The 23,371-nt window shown below is 52.7% G+C and overlaps 9 protein-coding genes across 9 annotated transcripts; 7 read left to right on the forward strand and 2 right to left on the reverse strand.

The window, feature by feature from the left end:
- Window positions 1-324: 324 nt before the first annotated feature.
- PHYSODRAFT_379318 (hypothetical protein) lies at window positions 325-708 on the forward strand (the record flags this gene model as incomplete). Its single annotated transcript, XM_009528785.1, has 1 exon — window positions 325-708. A coding segment is annotated over one exon (384 nt), but the record flags the coding sequence as incomplete, so codon positions are not given.
- Window positions 709-1,791: 1,083 nt separating this feature from the next.
- Window positions 1,792-2,461, forward strand: PHYSODRAFT_255780 (hypothetical protein; the record flags this gene model as incomplete). The annotated part of the gene is made up of 2 exons (XM_009528786.1): window positions 1,792-2,300; window positions 2,446-2,461. The coding sequence occupies 2 exons, from the start codon at window positions 1,792-1,794 to the stop codon at window positions 2,459-2,461; spliced, it is 525 nt and encodes a 174-aa protein (XP_009527081.1).
- A 4,626-nt stretch (window positions 2,462-7,087) lies between these two features.
- On the reverse strand, window positions 7,088-7,651 carry PHYSODRAFT_255647 (hypothetical protein; the record flags this gene model as incomplete). The annotated part of the gene is made up of 2 exons (XM_009528787.1): window positions 7,088-7,095; window positions 7,120-7,651. The coding sequence occupies 2 exons, from the start codon at window positions 7,649-7,651 to the stop codon at window positions 7,088-7,090; spliced, it is 540 nt and encodes a 179-aa protein (XP_009527082.1).
- A 2,151-nt stretch (window positions 7,652-9,802) lies between these two features.
- On the forward strand, window positions 9,803-10,483 carry PHYSODRAFT_501937 (hypothetical protein; the record flags this gene model as incomplete). The annotated part of the gene is made up of 1 exon (XM_009528788.1): window positions 9,803-10,483. A coding segment is annotated over one exon (681 nt), but the record flags the coding sequence as incomplete, so codon positions are not given.
- A 1,873-nt stretch (window positions 10,484-12,356) lies between these two features.
- PHYSODRAFT_500207 (hypothetical protein) lies at window positions 12,357-13,040 on the reverse strand (the record flags this gene model as incomplete). The annotated part of the gene is made up of 2 exons (XM_009528789.1): window positions 12,357-12,541; window positions 12,791-13,040. Coding segments are annotated over 2 exons (435 nt in total), but the record flags the coding sequence as incomplete, so codon positions are not given.
- Window positions 13,041-15,698: 2,658 nt separating this feature from the next.
- On the forward strand, window positions 15,699-16,415 carry PHYSODRAFT_504225 (hypothetical protein; the record flags this gene model as incomplete). The annotated part of the gene is made up of 2 exons (XM_009528790.1): window positions 15,699-15,847; window positions 15,914-16,415. 2 exons carry the CDS (start codon window positions 15,699-15,701, stop codon window positions 16,413-16,415), a joined length of 651 nt encoding a protein of 216 aa, XP_009527085.1.
- A 3,731-nt stretch (window positions 16,416-20,146) lies between these two features.
- PHYSODRAFT_300869 (hypothetical protein) lies at window positions 20,147-21,044 on the forward strand (the record flags this gene model as incomplete). Its single annotated transcript, XM_009528791.1, has 2 exons — window positions 20,147-20,475; window positions 20,807-21,044. The coding sequence occupies 2 exons, from the start codon at window positions 20,147-20,149 to the stop codon at window positions 21,042-21,044; spliced, it is 567 nt and encodes a 188-aa protein (XP_009527086.1).
- A 475-nt stretch (window positions 21,045-21,519) lies between these two features.
- Window positions 21,520-22,312, forward strand: PHYSODRAFT_331908 (hypothetical protein; the record flags this gene model as incomplete). The annotated part of the gene is made up of 3 exons (XM_009528792.1): window positions 21,520-21,607; window positions 21,654-21,781; window positions 22,070-22,312. 3 exons carry the CDS (start codon window positions 21,520-21,522, stop codon window positions 22,310-22,312), a joined length of 459 nt encoding a protein of 152 aa, XP_009527087.1.
- A 22-nt stretch (window positions 22,313-22,334) lies between these two features.
- PHYSODRAFT_500512 (hypothetical protein) lies at window positions 22,335-22,487 on the forward strand (the record flags this gene model as incomplete). Its single annotated transcript, XM_009528793.1, has 1 exon — window positions 22,335-22,487. A coding segment is annotated over one exon (153 nt), but the record flags the coding sequence as incomplete, so codon positions are not given.
- Between the last annotated feature and the right edge of the window lie 884 nt (window positions 22,488-23,371).

A 23,371-nucleotide genomic window follows, 5' to 3' on the forward strand; every position in this document is an offset into this window, starting at 1 on the left:
GAAAAACGTGGAGAAAAAATGATCACTGCAGAAGTTATCGCTGGATCGAAGAAATCTGGCCCAGCTCTAGCCATGATCCCAGTGCAGGTACATGATTATTCGAGTCTCAAACTTTTTCGATCTCGCGTTGTGTTTGAAAGCCGACAAAATTCCAAGATGCCACCCCAAAACTTCCGGGTCGAGCCGCCCGCCTCAATAACGCGAGCACCTTCGCTACGTAAGAAGTCGTTGAGCGTATCGCATGCGTCGGCTCATTCTCTGGTGATCAATCTACGGCGGGCATCTCTCGTTCCCCTCGGCGCTCCGATCTGTGAGTTAATAACTACCGAGGAAGCAGCCAAAGAGGGGCTGCAGGCGCTCTTCCACTGCGAGTATGTCATTCTAACTGAATACGTCGAGTGCGCGCTGCCATTGCTCTACGCCGTCTACCTCGCTGGGTTGTTCCACGTGCCTACAGCTGCTTACTATCCACATACACGCGACGTATCTGCTGAAAAGATGCAGTCAACGCTGATTCAGCTCGTTGTGTACGGCTCGCTCGAGTTTGGCTCCTTCGTCGGCATCTTCTTCATGTTGAAGCGAAGATTTGGGTACTCGCCGCTTTTCCAGCTGGCTTTCGTGCTGGAGACGGAGGCGATGACGCTGCAAAGTCTACTGTTCGCCTGGGTCGTGTTTGCGCTCCCGCTCACTCTGGTTCATTACGGTAAGTAAAGTGATTTTTTCGGCAGTGCCTAGCTCTGCTGGGGTGCTCATATATGTATTTGTATCTTGCAGGTGTCGACATTACCGCCCTCATAGAGTAGGAGAGTGAAGTTTGGGAACACTCAGATCAAGTGTCAGGAAGGTATAAAGTATCGGTTGGCTTGAGCCAGCTTACGCTCAAATTTGATGAAGGCGGTGAAGGTATGTATACTGCTGTGGCCCATGTTGAATGTGGGTGTGTAGCGCAGCAATGGGCACATGTGAGTCAGAGGGTCTCGGCTGGTATGCGGATGGCACGCGCTCTCCACCAACACGCAAAATTATTTGCACTAGGCGACGAGAACCGTTTCAAGCAAGCCAGGAAAGGTTCAGTGCCTCAGCTCCGATGCGCTGCAATACTCTAGCCCTCCGACTACAAGCTGCCGGCTGGATCCGCTCATATAAATGTAGCCATTTGCTGCCTCGTTCTACTTTTTAGGTTCTATTTTTTGGTAGTCGCACGGATGTCTCGGCTTGCTCTGTTGGTGAGTGCGGGGGGGCAAGCCCGAAGATGCAGGCCAATGGTGTCAGCCGCTGGATGGGGCGACGAAGCTCTGGCAGAGAGAAGGAGAGCAGTTGCAGTCGGCGGGAAGGCGTTAAAAGGCGCCAAAGTTTGGCTGCTGGCCTTTCAGACGGGTGGAGCGCGCGTGTCCGGCGCAGCGCAAACACATTTGCCAACCAACCGCTTCCTGCGGCGCCTGTGGTCGGAGCCGGGAGCGCGCTCTCAAGCCAGATTTAGGTGGTGGCAGCTCGTGAATCATGCGCGCGCACCGTCTGAGCCCTTCTTCCACTCTCTCTTTCCTGCGGCTGAAACGGATACGGCTCTAGATACGCGCAGCTCTTCTAGCTCCACAACGTCCGCCGTAGCGTGACGTTCGCGTCCCAGCTCACAATCGATTCTGCGGCCAACATCCGACAACCCGCAACAGACTTGAGCCATGTCCACCTCGCACCTCCGATTCCGACGAAAGCTCGGCGACGCGCTCTACGGAGAAGTCATGGAGTGCGAGCTCCACCACTCCGCGCCGCACTACCCGAACCTTCCCCCGAATGATCCACTCGGCGCTCCTGGAGCGCCGAGTCGCCCACCTGCTCGCCTCCAGCGGCGGCCACCGCAACGTCGTGGCCTCCTACTTCCACTTCCAGGAGCACCAGTGCCTCTACCTCGTCGGCGAGTTCTGCAACGACGGAGACCTGTACACGCACCTCACCTCGCACACGCGCAACGGCGTCATGGACGAGCAAAGCTCCGTCCACGTCATGACGCAGATCTTCCACGGCGTCGACTACCTGCACCGCGTGCTCGGCATCGCGCACCGAGACCTGTCGCTCGAGAACGTGCTGCTGCACGACGGCGAGTGCAAGATCTCGGACTTCGGCCTGTCGGTGGACGCCGCGACGCGCTGCAAGGCCCGCGTGGGCAAGGAGTACTACATGGCGCCGGAGGTGGTGGCAGGCAAGACGAACGACCCAGTGAAGGCGGACATTTGGTCGCTGGGCATCATGTGGTTCATCCTGCTCACGGGCTCCCCACTCTGTTGTGAAGTGCGCTCGATCCTGTATGGATGCACACCGCACGGGAAAATGAAGACTGAATATATTGATGTTAGCTGCTCATCTCTCTCGAGCTCCTTCCAACCGTCGTTGACTAGCTCCTCAACTTCCTGTGCTTGACTGTCTTGGTTTCTGGCCAGTTCATTGCAGACCCATGAGCGCTTGACCGTCGCTGGCTGCGACTCCAGCTGGCGACTCCTTCGCCGCTCTTCGCCGTGACTCCGATATGTATTCCAACACGCCTCCCACGAAGCTGAGGCTTCGTACCATGGCCATCTCCGAGTCGAACTAGCTCTCGTAAGCGTCACCAACGCTGATTAGCCCGAGCAACTCCTTGAGGCGTTTCTTGTCAAGTGGCTTCGTGAAGGTGTCTGCTGGATTCACCTCTCCTCGCACTTTGTGCAAGTCAATTGCACCCTTCTGCACCTGTTCCCGAACGAAGTGCCAGCGCAGCTCGATGTGGCGTGTTCGACGGCTGTATGTCGGATCCGTAGCCATTACGTGAGCTGCCTGATTATCAATTCCGATGCGAAGCCGCACCTCACGATGCGGAAGCATCTCCTGGAGGATGTTACTTTCTGCCACAGCCTCCATAGTCGCCTCACACGCGGCAACGTATTCGGCCTCGGCCGTCGATAGAGCAACGATAGACTGGCGCCTGGACATCCAGGAAACTGCACCACCAGCCAGCACAAACACGAAACCCGTCGTGCTGCGTCGAGTGTCTGGGTCGTTGGCCCAATCGCTGTCGCAGAACCCTTCCAACACTACGTTCTGTGATCCTTGTGCTCGCCGCTCATACGTAATTCCATAACTTTGCGTACCAGCCAGGTAACGCAGCGTCCTCTTCAACGTTCCGACATGCTTCGCTGAGGGCTTGGCTACAAATCGACTCAACTGTCCGAGCGTAAATGCCAAATCCGGCCTCGTGCACGTTGCGAGATACATCAACATGCCGACGCCCTCTCGATAGGCGAAGCTGGTGTCACACTCCTCACCTTCTGTCAGCGCTACAAGTCGAGTATTTACCTCCATGGGATTGCCCACAGGATGCGCGTCTTCGTATCCAAATTTCTCGAGAATCTCACGACAGTACTTGAACTGCCTGATAGTGATACTGTGCGCAGACTGCTCAACTTCGACTCCAAGGTATTGAGTCAGCAACCCCTGATCTTTGATTCCGTACTCGCTGTCCAGCTCTGCAAAGAGCTCCAGCTTGATCTTCTCGCTGTTCGTCGCTACAAGTATGTCGTCAACATACACCAGTACGTAGGCGATCGCTCCGTCCTCAAACCAGTAGTACAAGCACGGTTCGGTTAGCGAGCGTTGGTATCCTCGACGCAGTAGCCACTCATTCAATTCTGTATTCCACTCTCGGCCAGACTGTCGAAGTCCATAGAGAGCTTTGAGCACCACATACTTGTGTCCAGGTACACGACACGGATACCCCTCAATCGAACTTAGGTACTGACGGATGCCCAGTGGTGCGTTCAAGTAGGCAGTGTTGACATCACCACCGTAAACTTGCAGATTTAACTCTGCTGCCAGCGCCAGAAGCAGCCTGAACGATGACATCCTTGCCACCGGTGCAAACGTCTCGCGGAAGTCGATCCCTGGTCGCTGATGGTTCCCGAGAGCCACGATGCGCGCCTTGAACCTGATCACAAAGCCCTGTTGATCAGCTTTGATTGAATAGACCCACATCGTGTTGATGGTCTTCGCATCTTCTGGAACCTCGGTGCTTGGTATCTCTTCGATGACCCCTTTTGCCTCCAGTGCCGCGACCTCCTCCATCTCCCCCATGAGCCAGAACTCTGCGAACTTCGACCTCACGGCCCTGCGATGGTTATGAGGGATGATGACATCACTGGCTCGTATTGGCTTGCCGTTCTTGTCGAGCACGCGCGCGGTTTTCTGCAAGACGTTCACCACGTAGTCGTCCAGATACTGTGGACGTCGGCGCTCGTGGGCTTCGCGAAGGCCTGTGCGTTTGCGCTTCGTTTCCATTTTGTCAGCGCTGCGCTCAACGCGCTCCTCTTTAGATGGGGTTTCGTCACGATGGGTACGTTTACCCGTTTGCTGTGGTTGCTGCACATTTGCACTAACTTCATGGTGAGCATCTTCGTGTTCTGCTCCAGTGCCAGCGAGAAGTACGTCTTCGTGCCTGACCCCACGGTCGACACCTACAGTACTAGCCACCGTAATATCCTCATCGCCCTCTGCTAAGTCGTCTTCGCGGTCAATATCAGCATCTCGTCCATCCAATGCAGACCCATACTCCCCGACAAGTGAATCGGACCCATCACATGACTCGGCATCGTTTCGTTGCGAGGACCAACTCTCATACGAGGGTAGCGGGGATTGCGGTAATGGTATCTGAGCAGGTAATGGGATCTGTGAGTGAGGGCTTTCACACTCATCGGCTAATCCAGGTTCTTCTGTGCTGCGGTTCCTCGCTGCTAACAGTACACTAGATGCCGAATTCTCTGCTCGTGGAACGCTAGAGGATAGCGATACGACGTGGGAACCACTCCGTGCAGGCTTTGGTAATTCGCTTGGCAACACTGCCGTTATACCTTCCACCTCAGAGCCGTTCACAGCACTTCCTGCTTCGCCACTGACGTCAGCATCGTTTCCCAGACCAGCTTCAGTGTCACCTTCGTTATCCAGCGCAGCGTCAGTGTCGTTTTCAGCGTTGTTCTTCTCTTTCGACTCACTTTCATCACCTCCCACAAGACTATTGGTGTTGATTGACACCTTTGGCTTGTCTTGATGAGTCGCTCCAGCCTGAACTACGCTTCCTTCGCGCAAAGGGCTAGGCCTCAACGCCGCAGTTGCAGTCGGCATACTCTCGTCGCTGGTGGCAGAAGCTGCATTGTCAGTGCCACTTAATACATTTGATGCTCTCTCGAAGTGCAAGGACTCAAGATCGTCCTCAGCACTCAAGCTAGCTGCGTGTCGGTCACGATACATCACATTTTCTGCCACTCGAATATCCACCACAAACTTCGCGGTGTGTTCACTCGGGAAGTACACTTTGCAACCGACGACATCTTCTGCATAACCCAACACGAATCCCAACTTCGCGTTTGCATCGTGCTTGCGTCATCCCGGCGCAACCGGAACGTGGACATACGCCAAAGCCCCAAACGTGCGGACGTGATGGAGATCAGGTTTAACTCCAAACATTTGCTCATACGGGATGGCCTGTGTGCCTTTGTTGAAGACTCTGTTCTTGATGTAGACAGCGTTGCGAAGTGCTTCCGGCCACAATGCTCGTGGGAATCCCGCGTGGTGCATCATCGCTTTAGTCATCTCCACTAAGGACTGGTGGGTGCGCTCACAAAGATTTAGCTGAGAACTCTTAGGGCCGACTTTGATGTGCTCAATTCCTTTGCTGGCATACCACTTCTCTATTTCCGAGTTCACGAACTCGCCTCCCTTGTCGGTAAGCATCTGCTGCACAAGATACTTAACTTTCACTCCTTCCCCATTGTTCTCACGGCGCCCAGCCTGTCTTTCAGCCCACAGCACGTACTCTTTGATGTGGTCATTTACCACGTCGCTCGATTTCCCAGTCAGCATGTGCACTGTGACGAATCTCGAGAATCCATCCATGATCACCAGCACTGCCTCATATCGAGTCCCGTTTCCCTGACTTGGGATGAGAAGGTCTGCATAGACCACTTGATTTGGTTTGAACGTCTCGCGGTCGAGCTTCTTCCAGTGCGCCTGCTTCTTTTGTTTACCAACGTGGCAAGCATCACACGTTTCTTGCTGGCGCTCGGTCAGCATCATGCCGCGCACTCCACCATTGTCTTTAGGTACTGTTGACATGTATGGCCGAGTCTGCGGTGCCAAGTGGTCAATGAAGCCACTCCCTCGGCTGCAGTAAAGTTGCATAGTGCCACAGTTTCCAGCTTGGACACACGATCCTTCGTAGCACGCGTGGCGCAGAACCCCCATGTTGCATCTTGTGGCGTGGCAATGGCTACAAGTTGTCCATCCAGTAGTACATGAAAGCTCTGTGTTGCACGATCCAAGTCGAGTTCGAAGCCTTGTTCACACGCAAGCCCTGGTGAGAAGAGTCCGCTGTCTGCGCCTGGTACGTAGAGAACGTCATCGATGTAAACTACCATTTGAGTTCCGTCCACTTCCGTAACCAGCGCCACCGTTCCCACTCCAGAAACCCGAGAAGCCAGACTCGGAGTTACTCCACGGATACTTTGGCTTCCATGAGTGTCCTCTTTGAAGGATATGTAGTTCGCGCGATCACCAGTCACGTGCGCATTTGACGCAGTATCGAAATACCACCACTGCTCGCTGCTGCTTTGGTCAGCCACTTGGGGTTCACTAACCACTCCCACTTCCTGGTCAAGGTCACCTACGGGAAGTGGATGGTTATCAGGTTCAGCCGTCGCAGCGGCTGTGTTTGACCGAGCTTCCAGTGCACCCGCCACGACTCCTGCTTCTTCAATGCACTTGGTGTCTGGAGGCGCACTAAGTTTCTGGCGAATTGTGCAGTTGCCTCGCGGCTTTCGCTTCTGCTCGATCTCTTTGGCATCAGCGCCGCTCTGTTTCTTCGCGTTCTCCGGGCAGTAGCCCTCAGGTGCTCCGTGCTACCACAGGTGTAGCACTTTCGAGGCTGCTTGTAGCTCGAATGTCCTTGCTGGTGGGTATCACCACGACCTCTGCCCCCATTCTTGAGACCACCACTCTTCTGGTGCTCGCGCTTTCCCCCACCTCGCTTGCTCCTGAACTCGTTTTTCTCGAAGCTGCAGCTCGAATCAGTTCACGAACCTTGGTGTGTGTGTGTGTACACACTTGTGTCTGCACAATAGCGAATGGACGCCTTCAACGTCTCAAACTCGGCTTGTTCTGGCAAGCTCTCCAAGAGCATCTCCACCATGTCGATGTCGTCGACGGTGTACTGCAAGCTGGCCAGCTCCGTTCGAACGTTGAACATTTTGCACAGGTGCAGGTTTGCATCACCACCGGGGGTGAGCTTCATACTCCAGAGCTCATCCACCAAGCGACGTATATTGTGCACCTTTACTGTCTTGTTGATCTTGTTCTCGAACAAGTCGCACAATGCATCCCACATGTCGGAACCTGTGTCCTTGTCCCAAATTTGATGCAGGATCTCTGACGGTACCGACGTACCGATCATCCTCATGATCTTGTTCTGCTTCTTAGTGAAGTCCGCCTCCTTGTCATGGTCGCCCTTGCACTCCACGATCTCGAGCAGCTCGTTCTCCCCGAAGACGGCCGTCATGGCCCACTTGTACGTCTGCCAGTCCTTCCCATCCCAGTTCTTGGGAATGCCTTCTGCGGTGTATTTCATCGGTTTCGCCATCTTAGGACCCTTAGCAGTGGCGCGTTCCGCCAGGAAGTTCCGTAAGTTGGGCTCAGTACCCTGTTGTGAAGTGCACTCGATCCTGTATGGGTGCACACCGCACGGGAAAATGAAGACTGAATATATTGATGTTAGCTGCTCATCTCTCTCGAGCTCCTTCCAACCGTACGGGCGAAGCCCGCCGACTCATGCAACGGCTATATCTGCGTTGACTAGCTCCTCAACTTCCTGTGCTTAACTGTCTTGGTTTCTGGCCAGTTCATTGCAGACCCATGAGCGCTTGACCGTCGCTGGCTGCGACTCCAGCTGGCGACTCCTTCGCCGCTCTTCGCCGTGACTCCGATATGTATTCCAACACACTCATCTCGGTCGCCTCAGAACGCAACAAAGCTTTCGTGGCGTTGGCTCAGTGTGGGGTCACAGCCGTCTTCGAGTCGTGGAAGGTCTGTGACAAGCTGTCGGTGGAAGTCATGGACCTCATCTCGAAGATGCTGAGTATTGACCCTAGCGAGAGGGTTTCTCTTGAAGAGATCTTCGAGCACCCGTGTCTGAAGACTGGACGCGCATGCTAGCCCAAACTATCGGCATACTTGCATATAACGATGTAAATGGCAAGACGCCACTATCAATTTTAAGCTTAAAAATAATTAAACTTTATAATTGTTGACTAACAGTAACCTCAGCGATGATAATTTATCGGTAGATGGTCGACCGTAGTCGATTGATACTAATCTTTGCAAGTTGGTTGTGTGTTTGTCGGCGGTGGGGTGGATTATGGAGTGGACCAAGACCGGTTTAAGTGGCCTTCTATTTGAGCTTAATTAACTGACCTATAGAAGCCTTGATATGTAGTGAGTGGAGTGGACCAAGACCGTCATCATGGAACTGTAATAATGTGCTCCTAGTTCCGCGTCTTCGAGTTCAGCAACTTTCTGTGGATACCTGCCACCTTCTCGCTCTACGAGCTGACAGGGATGAGTAAGCCAGGGCTTTAGCGGCGTGAGCGATGGAGTTTCTTCGCCTAGATTGTTTTGATTGGGAGAGGGAACTAACAGGGCCATATTTGATTTCCGATGCCAACAGAAACGCAACTCGTTGTGGTTGGCGAAATAGTGAAATTGGAGGGTGCAGTCTGTCCATTCTATCGGGTGTTGGTAATTAAGCGCGGCTAGATCCGCGATAACAGTTGCCACTGTTTTCTTCGTCCTACGTTCTGGCTGCACAGTCACTGTCCAGCCAAACGAAGGTGTCATGATTCGCTAGTGTTCACTTCAACTTCATCCTCCAATCGGATCCGAACCATGGGAACGCCGGCCAGTTCAACCTGCCAGCGGATCTTTAGGAGCTAGTCGGCTTCGAGACAGATAAACTCAGTTGAATTCGACCACCAGTATCATCAGTATTGCAATCGACCAGAGCTCAGTCGTGATCCCCCGCACAACTGGTCAGCTCGTTTTCTGAGGATTCCCGAGCAGTGCTAACCCCAACGCGTGTGTGCCTTACACGTTCTCGAGCGCGCGTCATCGACGAAACACTGACAGGAATAAGCGAGCAACGCTGTCGCCACCAAAGCCGGAGCAGACAGAGAAATCGAATTCCCTAGCTGTGACGCCGCCAACGTCGCAACTACAGCTCAACACCGCGGTAGGTGCTGGTGAATGAATATGTGGCTCGTGTGGCCCAGCGCTGCGTGCTCAGCGGGAATATACTAGCCGACTTGGTTGATGCGTAGCTGACATCTTCCTCGACTGCACTCAGGACAAGCAATTGACTGTGTAGCTAACATCTCAGCAATACGAAAGGTGCGGCTCTCAGAGGCTGGTAGGCTGGAAGGAAGCGCGTTCATATCGCAGTTCATGCCAGGATTCCACCGGCGCTTATCGAAACCACTGCCGTATCCATCAAAAAGGACGAGTTGCGAAATCGCAATCTCCATCCGTTTATTTCCCGAGCGCATGCACGGTCCGACGTATTCGTCGCTCACAACCGATTCCGCTGCTTCTAGTGAACGTTGATCAACTCCTTGGTAGGTCCTATTCGCAATGTCCACCTCGCACCTCCGATTCCGACGAAAGCTCGGCGACGCGCTCTACGGAGAAGTCATGGAGTGCGAGCTCCACCACTCCGCGCCGCACTACCCGAACCTTCCCCCGAATGATCCACTCGGCGCTCCAGGAGCGCCGAGTCGCCCACCTGCTCGCCTCCAGCGGCGGCCACCGCAACGTCGTGGCCTCCTACTTCCACTTCCAGGAGCACCAGTGCCTCTACCTCGTCGGCGAGTTCTGCAACGACGGAGACCTGTACACGCACCTCACCTCGCACACGCGCAACGGCGTCATGGACGAGCAAAGCTCCGTCCACGTCATGACGCAGATCTTCCACGGCATCGACTACCTGCACCGCGTGCTCGGCATCGCGCACCGAGACCTGTCGCTCGAGAACGTGCTGCTGCACGACGGCGAGTGCAAGATCTCGGACTTCGGCCTGTCGGTGGACGCCGCGACGCGCTGCAAGGCCCGCGTGGGCAAGGAGTACTACATGGCGCCGGAGGTGGTGGCAGGCAAGACAAACGACCCACATTTGGTCATTTGGTCGCTGGGCGTCATGTGGTTCATCCTGCTCACAGGCACCCCTCTGGTTCCGCTCGCTTCTCCGAAGGTTGACTCGTTCCTCGCGTTTCAACGCTGTGGCCTCACCATCGTCTTCGAATCCTGGGGACTCGCTTCAAAGTTGTCGCCGTGGGCTGTCGACCTCCTGTCTCGAATGTTGACTGTTAACCCGAGCAAGCGGATCTCGCTCAAGGAGATCTTAACTCGCCTCTCATCTCAGTAATCACCATTGTCAGATATCTTCTCAATAATAATGTTGTATGTCAATTGGCGTTTTCCGTTCGTTGTCGACGCATTTGATTCAAATGTCAAGGAATGACGCTTTGAACGTATCGCCCGCTCTGCGTTACAAGGGCGAACCATTCGTTTGTTTTCTCGCTTTGTTCACAGTGCAGCGTCACCAAGTCGTGGACCTCCCTCACCATGGTCGCGGTGCCGCAAACGTACAAGCGCGATTCGTGGGAGCTAGCCATGAGCGAGGAGATCTGCTGCCAGTGCTGGTCGACCAGGTTCTGGACCACCTTGTGAGGTTTGTCGGCATCGTCGTGGAAAGCAACGCGCAGATCAATCACGCCTTTCTTCTTCAGATCCAGGAGCTCGGACTCGAACAGCAGCGAGTCTTGGTTCGAGCATCCGAGAAGAACCAGATTCTTGGCATGTGAGTGGTGGTGCGACGACTTCCTCGATAGCAGTGAGGAGAAGGAGGAAAACCGATCAGTTTCGAGCTGCCGCTGCATGAGCAGCGCTCGGAAAGGGACGATACCGACCCCTTCGGCGATCATCAACATCGGCGCAGACCGATCGGATGGCGTAGAGAAGGCCGACTCGGAGAAGAAGCCGCGCAGAAGTGGCGTCGCGGGCGTGAAGACGTTCGTCTCCTTGAGGTGCTCGTGCGATATGGGTCTTGTGAATAAATACTGCCAATTCGATAGCACGAGACCGTCGGTGTCGTCATAATCTCCTACTGGCACGACGATTTCGAACTCGCCTGCGCTTTGGACAGGGGATGTGGCGATCAAATGGAAGCGGGGTTTGATCAGAGGCGTGATGTTTATCAGCACTTCGAACGGAATGCGTAGACTTGGCGCAAGCTCCAATATCTTTAGGACACCGCCTTTCTCGAGCGTAAAGTGCCGTCTGAACGCAGCCGCTCCGTCTGTAGACGACAGCATCTCGAGCAATTCGTGCTCCTTGGGGACCGTCACGAAGCCTGAGGCTAGTCGGACGAACTCTCGCGATACCGTCCGTAACTCGAGAAAGTTTCTTAGTAATGTTCGGACAGTGCAAATACGCGGGAACGGAAGCGCTTCTCCTGCTTGCTGCACGAGCGCAGTCATTGAGACGTCGGGGTCTTTGCTTTGCACTAAAATCTCGATGTATGCATCCAGATCAAACCCGAGCAACCGGGCGATACTATCGACAATTTCTGGCGCGTTGGGAGGGAAGAAGCCGAACGAATCCGCTGCCTCGAAGGTGACTGCCGAGTCTTCAATCGACAGACGGAGAAGAGCCAAACGCTTGAAGTCTTCAACCCCCGAATGAGGCAATATAGACAGCGTTTTCAATCGGAACCACGACTGATGAACACTGTCACCGCCTTGTCTTCCACCTGTGCCCGTGTAGCTGAAGTTGTCTGGTAGGAAGCTGGCCTTCCGAGCTTCTTCGGAGCGTTCGTTAGCCAAAAATCGGCAGCGAAAGCGCAGTCGAACGGGGCGGCCGTCCAGATCCAACACGGTCAGCGTCAATGGAGCAACTGGTTGGTCTTCAAAGTATTCGCGCATCGAAGCGCCTTGGCGTCCGGAGCTTCGGGCGGTTGCGCTGCTGCTTCTCCTCAAAATGGACCCTCGGCGCTGCTGCTGGCGCCCCTGTGATCGAGTCGCGAGCGACGGTCCTGATGGGACGCTGGAGACGCTAAACCTGCGAGGGGTGGTCAACTGGGCTGCACTTCCTGCACTAATTAGAGGTCGAGGAGCGACTTTCTTGGCCGACGCGGCCATGGGAGGGACGCTATCACCAAGTTCAGCCGAGTAATGCGCCAGTTGTTGAAGCAGTTGAGCCTCCCACTTGGCAAACGTAGCTGAAATATCGTTCGAGACGTCACCGAGTCCTAGTGGACACAGTCGCGTCGCGCCCAGAGCATGCAACCGCGCGTCGATCAGCTTCCCCATGGCGTTGTAAGTGAGGTACGTGGAGTTGCCCACCCCGAAAACCGCGTACTGGAGGCGAGCGAAGGCTTTTTTGCGCTTGTTCCGGAACAAATGCCGCCAATTGAGGTTGAAGCCTGAATGGGACGAGTGCGGCACGTTTGAGCGGGATGATGAGGCTGGTGCTGTTGATGACGAGTGCGAGAAGCTCGAGCGTGACGAAGTCGCAGCTGTGGGGGAAGACATGGGGCTGACACGGTTGGAGCGTGTAGCTGGTCCTCCTCCTCCTGGGACGACGGCGGTCATCGGAGTAGTAGAATCTCCGTCGGGAGAAGAAGACACTATGGGGTCTGCAGTGGGTCCTTTGCTAGAGTCGGTAGCCGCACGCAGCCACTGCACGAACATTTCAGCATTGGGTGCTGGGCCTGCGTAGTGGGTCGACACCACGAAGACTGTAGCGCGGGAAGGCGAGTAGTACGAGTCCAGTTCGTCGTCGTCAAAGTGGGTCGGGTCGAACTCGTTCATCTCCTTCAGCAATACAACGACTCCACGCTTCGAGGCCTTGTTAGCGAGATCAGACGCCAGCTCCTTGGCTGTTCCTGTACGAGATCCGAAGAAAACGTCGAGGTGGGTCATGTTGGAAGCGGCGACTTGGTGAGTCCACCAGAACCGCCGCCGACGGGGAGCTGAGGTCTCCGAGCTGTCATCACCGCTGCCCATTGTATGGATGAGAGGCACTATTCAGCAAGTTTAGCGCTGAGCTGTTTCTGGCAGGAGCCTCAAGTGAGCGATTGCGAACCAGACAGCCTACATACACTAAAGATAGGATCTAGTCTCGCTAGTGTTTCTCGAAATCAGATTTATCCTTTGTCTAGCCAGTCAGCTACGGATAGGGGCAGTGGAACGTCAACCATCGCCATAAAGAAGGACGAATACTAGAAGCATTCCCTTATTTAAAAATAATGTCAATACACTTACGACAATATTTTGTACGGGCCATTGTATTATTATGTTGCATAGATACTCCTAATAGGGGGAGTCGAACATCTCAAAAACGCCAAAAATAATGAGCAAAACCGAGCCAGAATTCTGAGCAGTAAAGTGTCGAAAAGATGTCGATCCCTCCATTTTTCGGACTTAGTCGAGTGGAGGGAACTTTTCCGCCATCTGACCCACTACAGATCCCGACCAGTTTCTTCAACAAATGCTGGTGTGTAACTTTGTAGGGAATACTGATTATGCAATAGACATGCGATACCAAAGTGCATACTGAGAACAAGGTAATTTGATGTAGCCCTTTCTAACAGCATTGAATAGCTAGAGCGTGTATCACAGGATATTGTCTATAAGGATAATTTGGAGGTATTTGTGGAGGAGGGAACAAAGAAGGGAATTGCTTATCTCTGAAACTAGGGCTCCGCGAAGGCTGGGATAGGATGTTTTTGGTATAATCGCTTTCTATTATTATGAGGTTTTTTACGAACCACGGGCATCTCCTGCGCCTGCTTCGCAGCCGCAGCGTCTGCCCGGTAATTCACCTCAAAACTGTAGATAGTGCTTATACACAGTGATAAAACGAACCTTGCTCGAGATCCGTTTGTAGCTTGTAGAAAGTGAAAATGTTTACCCTTGTATGCTTCTGCAGCAGTTCGTCCATCATTCACTTTACTTCACTCCTACTATTCGATATATGCTACTGACTCATACCGGTTCAATCTGCCCACGCATATAAACCTTTTGGAGGGCCCAGTGCAGCACCGCGGCCGTACCGGTGTAATGGGTTTTCTACCAGTTCAGCTTGCCCACGCATATAAACCTTTTGGAGGGCCCACCGGGGCCACACCGGTTTCAGGACAATGTACCAGTTAGGTGTCAAGAGCGGTCACCTTTTGACTCAGCGTACCACGGATATAATCATGTTTGGTCTGCGATAGCAGCACTAACGTTGCTTCCTATCCCAGTATAAGCAGCTCATTTCAGAGATAAGCCACCTCCGGAGGCGGCTTGTTTCAGAGTTAAGCAAAACGCTGTCGAGATTGTGAGCACGGCCAAGCTCAAAACTTGAGCACGTTTTTGGCAATGTTCGACTCCCCCCTAATATCATATTAAAGCTTTCGCATGACGCAAAATTATCATAGATCACAAAAAGCACCCGCCAAAAGTGCAATATTCTTTATTTTAAGTTACAACATACAATATTCATTTTTAATAAGAGACCGCGTCAAAAGAAATGATGCTTACGAACCTAAGTATTGTGCCTTTCGGTCATTTTGTCGAGTCCTACGTAGGGCTTTGGAGGTCAGTTAATCTGAGGTTGGAGGTCTATAAATCTGAGATGCAAATCTCGGACGTGTCCGATGAGCGGTCTCCCGGAGTCTCTCCGTTCAATGGACTCCGGTTGGAGTCCAAGCCAAGCAAGTTTTGTTTAGGGAAGCAAGCAATGCCGGAACCCGCGAAGGCGAAGAGCGAAGACTGGAGTGTTTAACGTATCGACTGCATCGTGTTTCCCTAAGTTTATTCTGCGTTTGACATACGCCGTATTAGAGTCAGCTCGTATGAAAGTCCTGCCACAAGACTTGGCAGGAGTCCTTCGTAAGACCTCAAACCCCGAATGCCGTGAAAATGGGCGACATTCGGGCTTTCGGCTGTTTGTAGGACCTGCGCAAGTGCTTCCATCGGACTACACCTTTTCAACTTCAAAACGGCAAATTGTAAGTTCAAAACAGCAAAACGTAAAGTCAAAACTGCAGACCTTGCGAAAATCATAATCGAAGCTGTATCGCCTTTGACGGGGAATACTCGGGTACGGTGGGTGGCGCGAAGTGCTTCGCGCCAAAACTAATGGACCGAGACGCTTTCTGTACTTGTGCCGATGCAGTGCCTCGGGCTCCAGTCTCCCATTCTGCAATTTGCGCCCCCACAGCACAGTCTCCCCCAACACGCCCACCACACCGCAGCGCTATGATCTACGACGACGACACTATTCTGCGCGTTCTCCGCGCCGCCCGTGCCGGCCAAGACCGGCAGGATGTGGCTGCCAAGAACGACGTCAGCATGCGCACCGCGTACAAGTGGGTCTCCGCCGCGCGGGACAACGATACGTGGAATGTGTCGCCGCGTAAACCGCGTGGTGGGAGGCGCAACGCGAAGGTTTCCGACACCCACGTGGACTACCTACTAGGCCTACTGGACGAGAACTGCTACCTGACCCTAAACGAGATGGTCGACGCGCTAGAAGCTCAGTTTGGGCTACACGTATCGCGCCAAACCGTCAAGCACCACATCGGCGGCCGCATGTACACGGTGAAGCAAACGCATCAAGACAACGACTACCGCAACCTGCCCCACAACAAGATCCTTCGACGCGACTACGTAGTCAACCTGATTGCCTACAAAGCTGAAGGTAAGAAAATATTTTATGTTGACGAAACTAACTTTAACTTGTGGTGTTCTCGTCGACGTGGCCGCAGCTTGAAAGGCAAGCGTGCTGTCGATAAGAACACCGCGAGCAAAGGGTCAAACATCCACGTCATTGCGTGCATCTCTGAGGACGGGTTGGCGTACTCGGAGAAGCGCTTTGGCTCCTATACGTCGGACGAGTGCAACAAGTTCATTCGGCGGCTGCTGAGGCACATCGGTCAGACCACGCCCCTCGACAACATCGTGCCCGTCTGTGATAATGCGCCCTGTCACACAAGCATCGAGGAGGTGTTCGACGAAGAAGAGTTCGCACCCGCCAAGCTGCTGCGCCTGGGGCCCTACTCGCCAATGCTCAATCCGATTGAGAACTGTTTTTCCACTTTCAAGTCCATGGTCAAGTGCTTCCTGGCGCGCCACCGCCAAGCCATCCTCCAAGTGCCGCCTCATCTCACGATCAAGCAGCACCGCGAAGGGTACCTCAAGATGGCGGCAGATCTACTTGTGGGTGAGGCAATCACTCCCTACATCTGCTACAAGTGCACGTTGCACACGATGAAGTTCCATGCGAGAGCCATGCCAGTTGGCGAGTAACCGCAAAAATAAAATTTCGCGTCAGCGGCTGTTTAGGCTTTGCAGTTTTGACTTTACGTTTTGCTGTTTTGAACTTACAATTTGCCGTTTTGAAGTTGAATAGGTGTAGCAATTCTTGGTCCTAATTCCCTACGAGGGACCTGCTAATCTGCTCCGATAACCTAGCCCCATCTTAGTAGGTAGCTGTTTTACACGTCCGATTCGCCAAAACAACTGAAAAGCACAATACGGATCGCGATTTAACCGCATACATCGACAGGTGTCTTGTGCGTCTTTTAAGCTATTGAGCACTTCAAAATGTTGAGAACTCGTGAAGTGACACCGGTGTAAACAACTTATCTCAATTTCCGGACCCCCCCCCCCAATCCCGGATTTTGTAAGGGGCGTGTGACCTCACTATTTATTCATTTTTTCGTGCTGTACATTATTGGAAAGCTAGTGATAAAAGCAAGCGAATTAACGTAATTTCCGCTTTCTACGAGTGATTTTCACTTTCCAATTTTTAAAGTCCGATTAGGTACGAAATTTGATTGGTCAACTCTAAACGCGATTATCTTTAAAACTCCAAATGGTTCGTAAGCCTCCTTTTGTGTGACGCGGTCTCGTTATATCATATAAAGCACGCGGCATAATGTGTTAGCCTCTCCTCTACAGGCCAAAAGCGTACCGGTAGACAGGATCCACGCATACATGTATGTTTTGGCGAAAATTAGTTTATATGGAAGTTTGTATCGAAGTCCATGTGGTATTCATAAACGGATCTCTGGGATTTCACATAAAAGCAACCACGATTTGTAGTACTTCCACTGCGGCATATCATTTTCGTACTGAAAACTAAGCGAAATCTAACCTGCATCTTTGCTTTGTCTACGAGACCGTTGAACTTCAGGAAACGTAGACAATGAAGTTAGACGCTTCAGCTATCGTACAAACTTTAAAATACTACACAAGTCCCTTTGTAGCTTGCAAAGTCTCATGTTGAAGCTGCGCATACCGGTATCCACATTGGAGAGGAAAGGTTAAGAAAAAACTTATGAAAAGATTAAAATCAATCTGTGCGAAAAGCAGCGACATTTTTTACAATTTTGGTGGTAGCATTTTCACCTCTCTTGGCAAGTGTTTCTTTTTACTTTTGCCATCTGCGGTATTGCAATAGTTGGTGAATACTTGTATTTTTGTGAGAGCCACTTGGAATATCTAGTTAGATAATAAATCCGCCGATTTACTATAACCGACCTCCGAATCAGACTGACATACCTTGATTAATATTCAAAACTAACAGCAAAAGGGACTGGCAGAATCGAGTTATCTGCATCGATTTCAATCTGCTGATCAGCCCATTTAGCCAAAGCCGGTCGATTGGCTTGCTTTTCAGCAGGAATGTTCGACGTGCAACCGGCGTTCAGTCTGCAAGACAACAATCGTTGTAGTTGATATATTAAATTTCAGTGAGCTCGTGGTTTTTTTAGAGCGGTTACGCCTAGACTAGGTATGGATCTATACCCAAATCTGGGTTACAATTACTATGCTAGGACACTTAGGTAGGAAAGAGAGCCGGTAGTTGGCAGGGTCCAAGTCGGATGGGAAGGCGGGATACAAGCTAACATAGTCGAATTTGCTTGGTAACCACACACTTGGCCCTTAGTATCAGGACCAGTATTGGTCCATACGTAAATCAAGTGATTTGCCCCCACACACGTGGCGGACTGCTAGATAGCTTGGCCAGCAGCTCGTGCCCCCCCCCCCATCTCCCTAAGTCCCCGCCATGTTGGAGCAACAGGCTCAAAGTGCTTCAAGTCGATGTCGTCAATTGCAGGCAGGTACCGTAGGCTAGAAACGCAAACTCCAGCAGTGGCAAAGGCCTCTCTCACTCTAAAATATACCTCCTCGGTGAACAACCTACCTCCCCACTGGACTCGCCTCCGCAACAGATTAAGAGGCTTGTCAGCAGCATGACCAAAAGCTCAACGACAGTGCAAGAGAAGCCCAAGTCCATGTTCGGCAAGTAGAAGTTCATCATTCTGACTGCGCTGTAGAATTAAGGTAGCTCGCTCGTGACGCCAGGCACATCCATCGCGCAGAAGCCTGCCGCCACTGGCCCAATACGCAGTGAGAAGGGAGTGCTGTAACTTGACGACAAACAGTCTGCGGGAGTAAACCAGCCTGACGCGGACCAAATCGTACTTGATTTGGACACACACACACACACGGTACTTCCGATACACCGCCCACGCCGGCGGCGTTCAGGGAGACCATGATGGTGTGGTGTAGTTGAACGCACAAAGTTAGTCCTTGCCACAGACACAACAATCGCCAAGCAAGTCGGCGTTTATCGGCCTGAGCTAGGTTGTTCCCAGCGGTTCGGCCCTCCCGGGACAGCAGTGATGGTCCTCGCCAAGGCCAGGCAACCAAGCCAGTCAATTGTCCTTCCGCAAGTCAGCTGAGCTCGCTGACCCCGTTCCCAGAACCCCGTGCTCTCCACTAAAGGATGGACGACGGCGCGCGAGTGCTTTTACGGGTCGTCGAGAGCAACAGCTTCTCGACTGAAAGAGTTACGGCACCCGGGCTGTCCGGCGTACCGGCTCGATGGCTTCGGCGAGACTTGTTCCTAGCGCACTCGGCGGGATTGCTGGGATCCCGGTTAGGAGTACCGTGAATGCTCTCAACTTGAAGCACCACACCGCGGTCAATCTGAGTCACATACTCTTCACCAAGTTTTCGCATGGCACTATACCACAAAGGAGACTCCAGAGGTGGAAGCAGCAGCAGTTTAAGTGACGATGATGCCTTGGAAGAACTTTAAACAGATCATCTGGTCTTTTTTGGTCTCGAGTGACTGAAGGGGCCATAACAGAAACCTAAAAAAAAGTTTAATCACTGAAAACCGGTTTATCATTACATACAGGCGAAATATCTATTAATTAACTTTCGCAGGTCAAATGATTTTTCAATGCCATGCCATAGTAAACCTATTTGTACAACGAGCAGGTCGTGTACCGCAAGACGAAGGAGAAGTTGCTGCTGTCTTCTGATCCGTTGGCGCGAGCAGGTGTCCGCTTTAACGATGCTTTAATTAGGACAATTAATTTTATGAGGTCATCACTAAATTCTGTTGTCCTGTGTCGTTGGTGCGCTGTACACGTACCAAGAGGGGGAACGCTACTGGAGTCCAGCCTGATATGAACTCGATGACTCTCCTACTAAAAACAGGTGTCATCGCTAGAGCAATCGTGAGCAAGAGGTGGCAGATGTTGTGGCTACGATAAAGCGGCCTGCACGAGTAACCGTGGTACAGGACACTGAAGACTGCCAAAATAATAGTGTATCCTGGTTGGGATGTCAGCTCCCAACGCGTCCCTGCGCATGGCACCCATCCCAAACTGCAATAGCATACCCTCGTGGCGAACTCCATGCTAAAATCCATCCTCTAGTGGTCACGAGGACACTGTAGTCAACTTGACCCGTCTTATTTCTAATGTCGTGTTTAAGAATAATTCATTATCAGGACTTAGAGAATTTATAGTTGACGCGCTTTGGCCAGAGATGGTTAGGACCCCACATCAATGAGGGACCCAAACTAAATACACTATATTTCTGATTTGGTTCTGCATGGATTATAGGCGACCCTAACGGGATCAAAATTGCAGGTGACTCGATTAAAACCTTACCGATACATTTGACGTGCCCAGCATCCCCGTAAACGCCGGTAGCCCAGAGTCAAGGTCGCAATCATGGACGACTACCTAGGCGGCATGGCGAAGGACTGGCACGACGAGATGAGGCCTAGACTGATCGAGATGCCGTTCCAAGACTCTGGCGAAGCACTCATCAGGCGTTTCCGCAAACGCACCGACAAGCAGGTCATGACGGAGATCTGCAACGCACGAAAGAAGCCGGAGGACACGCACGAGCAGTTTGCAAATCGCCTCAAGCGCATAGCTAGCCTAGGCCGCCACAGACGCAGACATACCATCGGTGCCTCTCCAAGTGGTTCGAAGGACCGAGCGACACCGTGCGCGGCCAAGGAGCCCCTCAAAGCGATAGTCACGCCGTGTGACTCGTAAGGGCGAGCCCTCTGCTCGGCGACGAAGTCCCTGACGCCTTGAGACTGACATTGCCTCGGCGGACCTGAAACCAGCACCTCAATCCCTCGTAGACTCGGCAGCCTCCTGCCACATGAAAGCCAAATGGGCAAGACTGGAAAACGTGCAGTAGGCGCCTCCCTTGGACGTTATTATCGATGATGACAGCAAGGTTCTCGCGAACCTAACCGGATCCATCGACATACCCGTGATTGCTACACAAGATGACGGTACCGCAAGACTGGGTACACTTCGCCTAAACGATGTCGGTTTTGTGCATTAGCTACCAGGAACTCTAATCTCGACCAGCAAGCTAGATGCGGAAGGCATATCGGTGACAATTCGTCGCGGTACATGCATCGTACGCAACCGAAGTACTGGCTTCGTCGTGCTCACTGCCGCAGAGGAGAATGATGTCTTCCCGGTACTTCCAAACGCTGAGAGCTCCACGCCAGCATTCATCAGCCTTAGCATCGGAGACACCCTGCAGAACTGGTACAACAGGCTCGGCCACTTTAGCACGCGGGCGATTAAGCACACGGCATGAGCCGGCACAGTTGAGGGGCCCATCATAACCGACTACAAATCTTTCAAGTGTTTGTCGTGCCTGTATGTCAAAATGACGCGCGCCTGATCAAGAGACAGCGCGTGTCGAGCGATGTATGAGCGGTGCAAATCTATCACACTGATCTGTGCCGCCCATTCCACCGTTCTGTACATGGCAATAAACATATCATGCTGGTTTCGTGGCGGAACTACGCGTGATACTATTTCTTACAGCTCAAACGCGACGTGGCTCATTGCGTTGAATCTTCATGGAAATTCTGGACCGCCAAATATACATCGACAAGCGTTCATTAAAGGTACTTCGGTCCTACGGCAGTGGCGAATTTATTGACGAGAAATGCCGCCAAGAGTGCCTCAAGCGTGGCGTACTGCTGCATTTGGTCAACTTAGATTCGCCGTTTAAAAAGGGTATAGCCGAGCGTGCCAACAGAACAGTGAACGACATGATCACAACAATGGTGATTGACGCCAAGCTGCCACACACTCTGTGGGAGTATGCTGCCCGTCATGCCGTGTATGTCCACAGCCAAGTGGCGGTTACTCGTAACATCTGAACAACAACAAACGGCGTTGCGATTCGTGCCGCGAGGTCTACCCGCAGTGTCCATCGGTTTCCAAGAAGACCGCACAGGAACTCATGCCTACACGCAAGAGCCAACTGCAAAGGTCTGGCATATCCGTGACTTCGAGTTCATTGCCCCTGTCGACAGCAGTAGCGTAGGATGCCAAGTTCCGCTTACGCAAGATCGAAAATGAGAGGATGCCGGCAGCGAAGAAGACGCAGCACCCGCGCCAACTAACTCAGGCCAAAGGCGCAACCTACATGGCGGCTTGCCTGCAGACGTCGTGGTAGAAAGCAACGGCCAGCCAAATCTCAATTCATAAAGTGTGGAACGTATTTCGGCGCGGCAAGTAGGAACCGCCCTAGTTGCAGCTGGAGAAGTTGTCCGCTAGCCGTTGAACACGAGTGAGGCAAAACACAGCAAGTGATGGCCGCACGGGCAGAAGGTGATCGTTAGAGAGCTGAAAGCGCTCGAGGAAACCAACACTGGGGCGCTGATCGAGCTCCCTCCAGGTGAAACAACACTAGGCTACATCCTCCAGTATCGACTGAAGCATGACGCCAACATGGAGCTGACCTACAAGGCCCGCGTGCGCGCCAGAGACGATCGAAAGGACTTTGTGTTCGGTGAAGTGGAAGTATACGCCCCCGTCGCGAAGCTGGCTTCATGTTCGCGATCGTCGTAAACTTCGGCCTCTGGATGTGCCCCAAGCCGGCCTTCCCAGTACATACGTCAAGGACCCACTGAAGGAAACGGTGTATCTTTTACAGGTCAAGGGGTTTGAGGCGCCTGGCCGTGAGCACTGCGTGTGGAGGCTAAACAAAGCGTTGTACGGATTGCGTCGATCCGGAGCCGCGTGACACAAGGAGATGGACTCGTTCGTCTGCATCATGGACTGGAACCGACTCGATCCAACCCGTGTGTACACACGAGCACCAAGGCAACGCGTAAGATCATTCTTGCCCTCTATATCGACGATATCCTTATTGCCTACAAGAATCTGACCGAGATGACACGGCCTCGAGGCTAGATACAGCGTCAAGAATCTCGGAGAACCAAAGCGGAGTCTGGGTATGTCGGCGACGTAGCGAAGCGTGCGCCTCAACTAACACGTGCAGGTCCGCAAGATACTGCACAGATTTCGCATGGAACACACACACACACACTGACACGGGCCTTAACCGATCACCAAACTCGATGTACAAACTCGCAGCAAGAGCACGAAGCAGACCTCCCGCACGCTTTCCACATAGTCATGACAGTATTGGTGGTGGCAGATACTTTTTTTTACTGAAGTACTTTGCCTTGTAAACTATGCGCTAACTTGGCGTTCTTATTGCGCTTGATGAAATAAGTCGTGGAATCCAGGAAGCGATGGCTGGTCTTGCTGCGATGGGAAGAATGGTCGCGTTGGCCCCGTTGGGGTAATTATTGCTTGCGCACTGGCGGCATCTATCTCCGACATCTCCCATGTAGACAACTCTCGCCGGTTCCCTTGCGGACCTGCACCTTTAGAAAGCCTGGTAGCTCTCGTGCTCTTCCTTTTTACCGTCTCCTTCGCCTTCGGTTTTTCGATTTGAGGCTCACGAAGAGCCTTTCGTTTAGCTCCTGCAGCTTTCCGTGCGGCTACCTTGGCTTTTGCTTCATTAGCCTTGGTACGTGCTCGCTCAGTACGAAGGTCTTGTATTGTGTGCGGGGATTTTGTACGTGGCTTGTCAGGAACTGGTGCAAGGCTTCTGTCGAC

This window comes from Phytophthora sojae (genome assembly GCF_000149755.1).
Source record: "Phytophthora sojae unplaced genomic scaffold PHYSOscaffold_4, whole genome shotgun sequence".
NCBI classification, from domain to species: domain Eukaryota; phylum Oomycota; class Peronosporomycetes; order Peronosporales; family Peronosporaceae; genus Phytophthora; species Phytophthora sojae.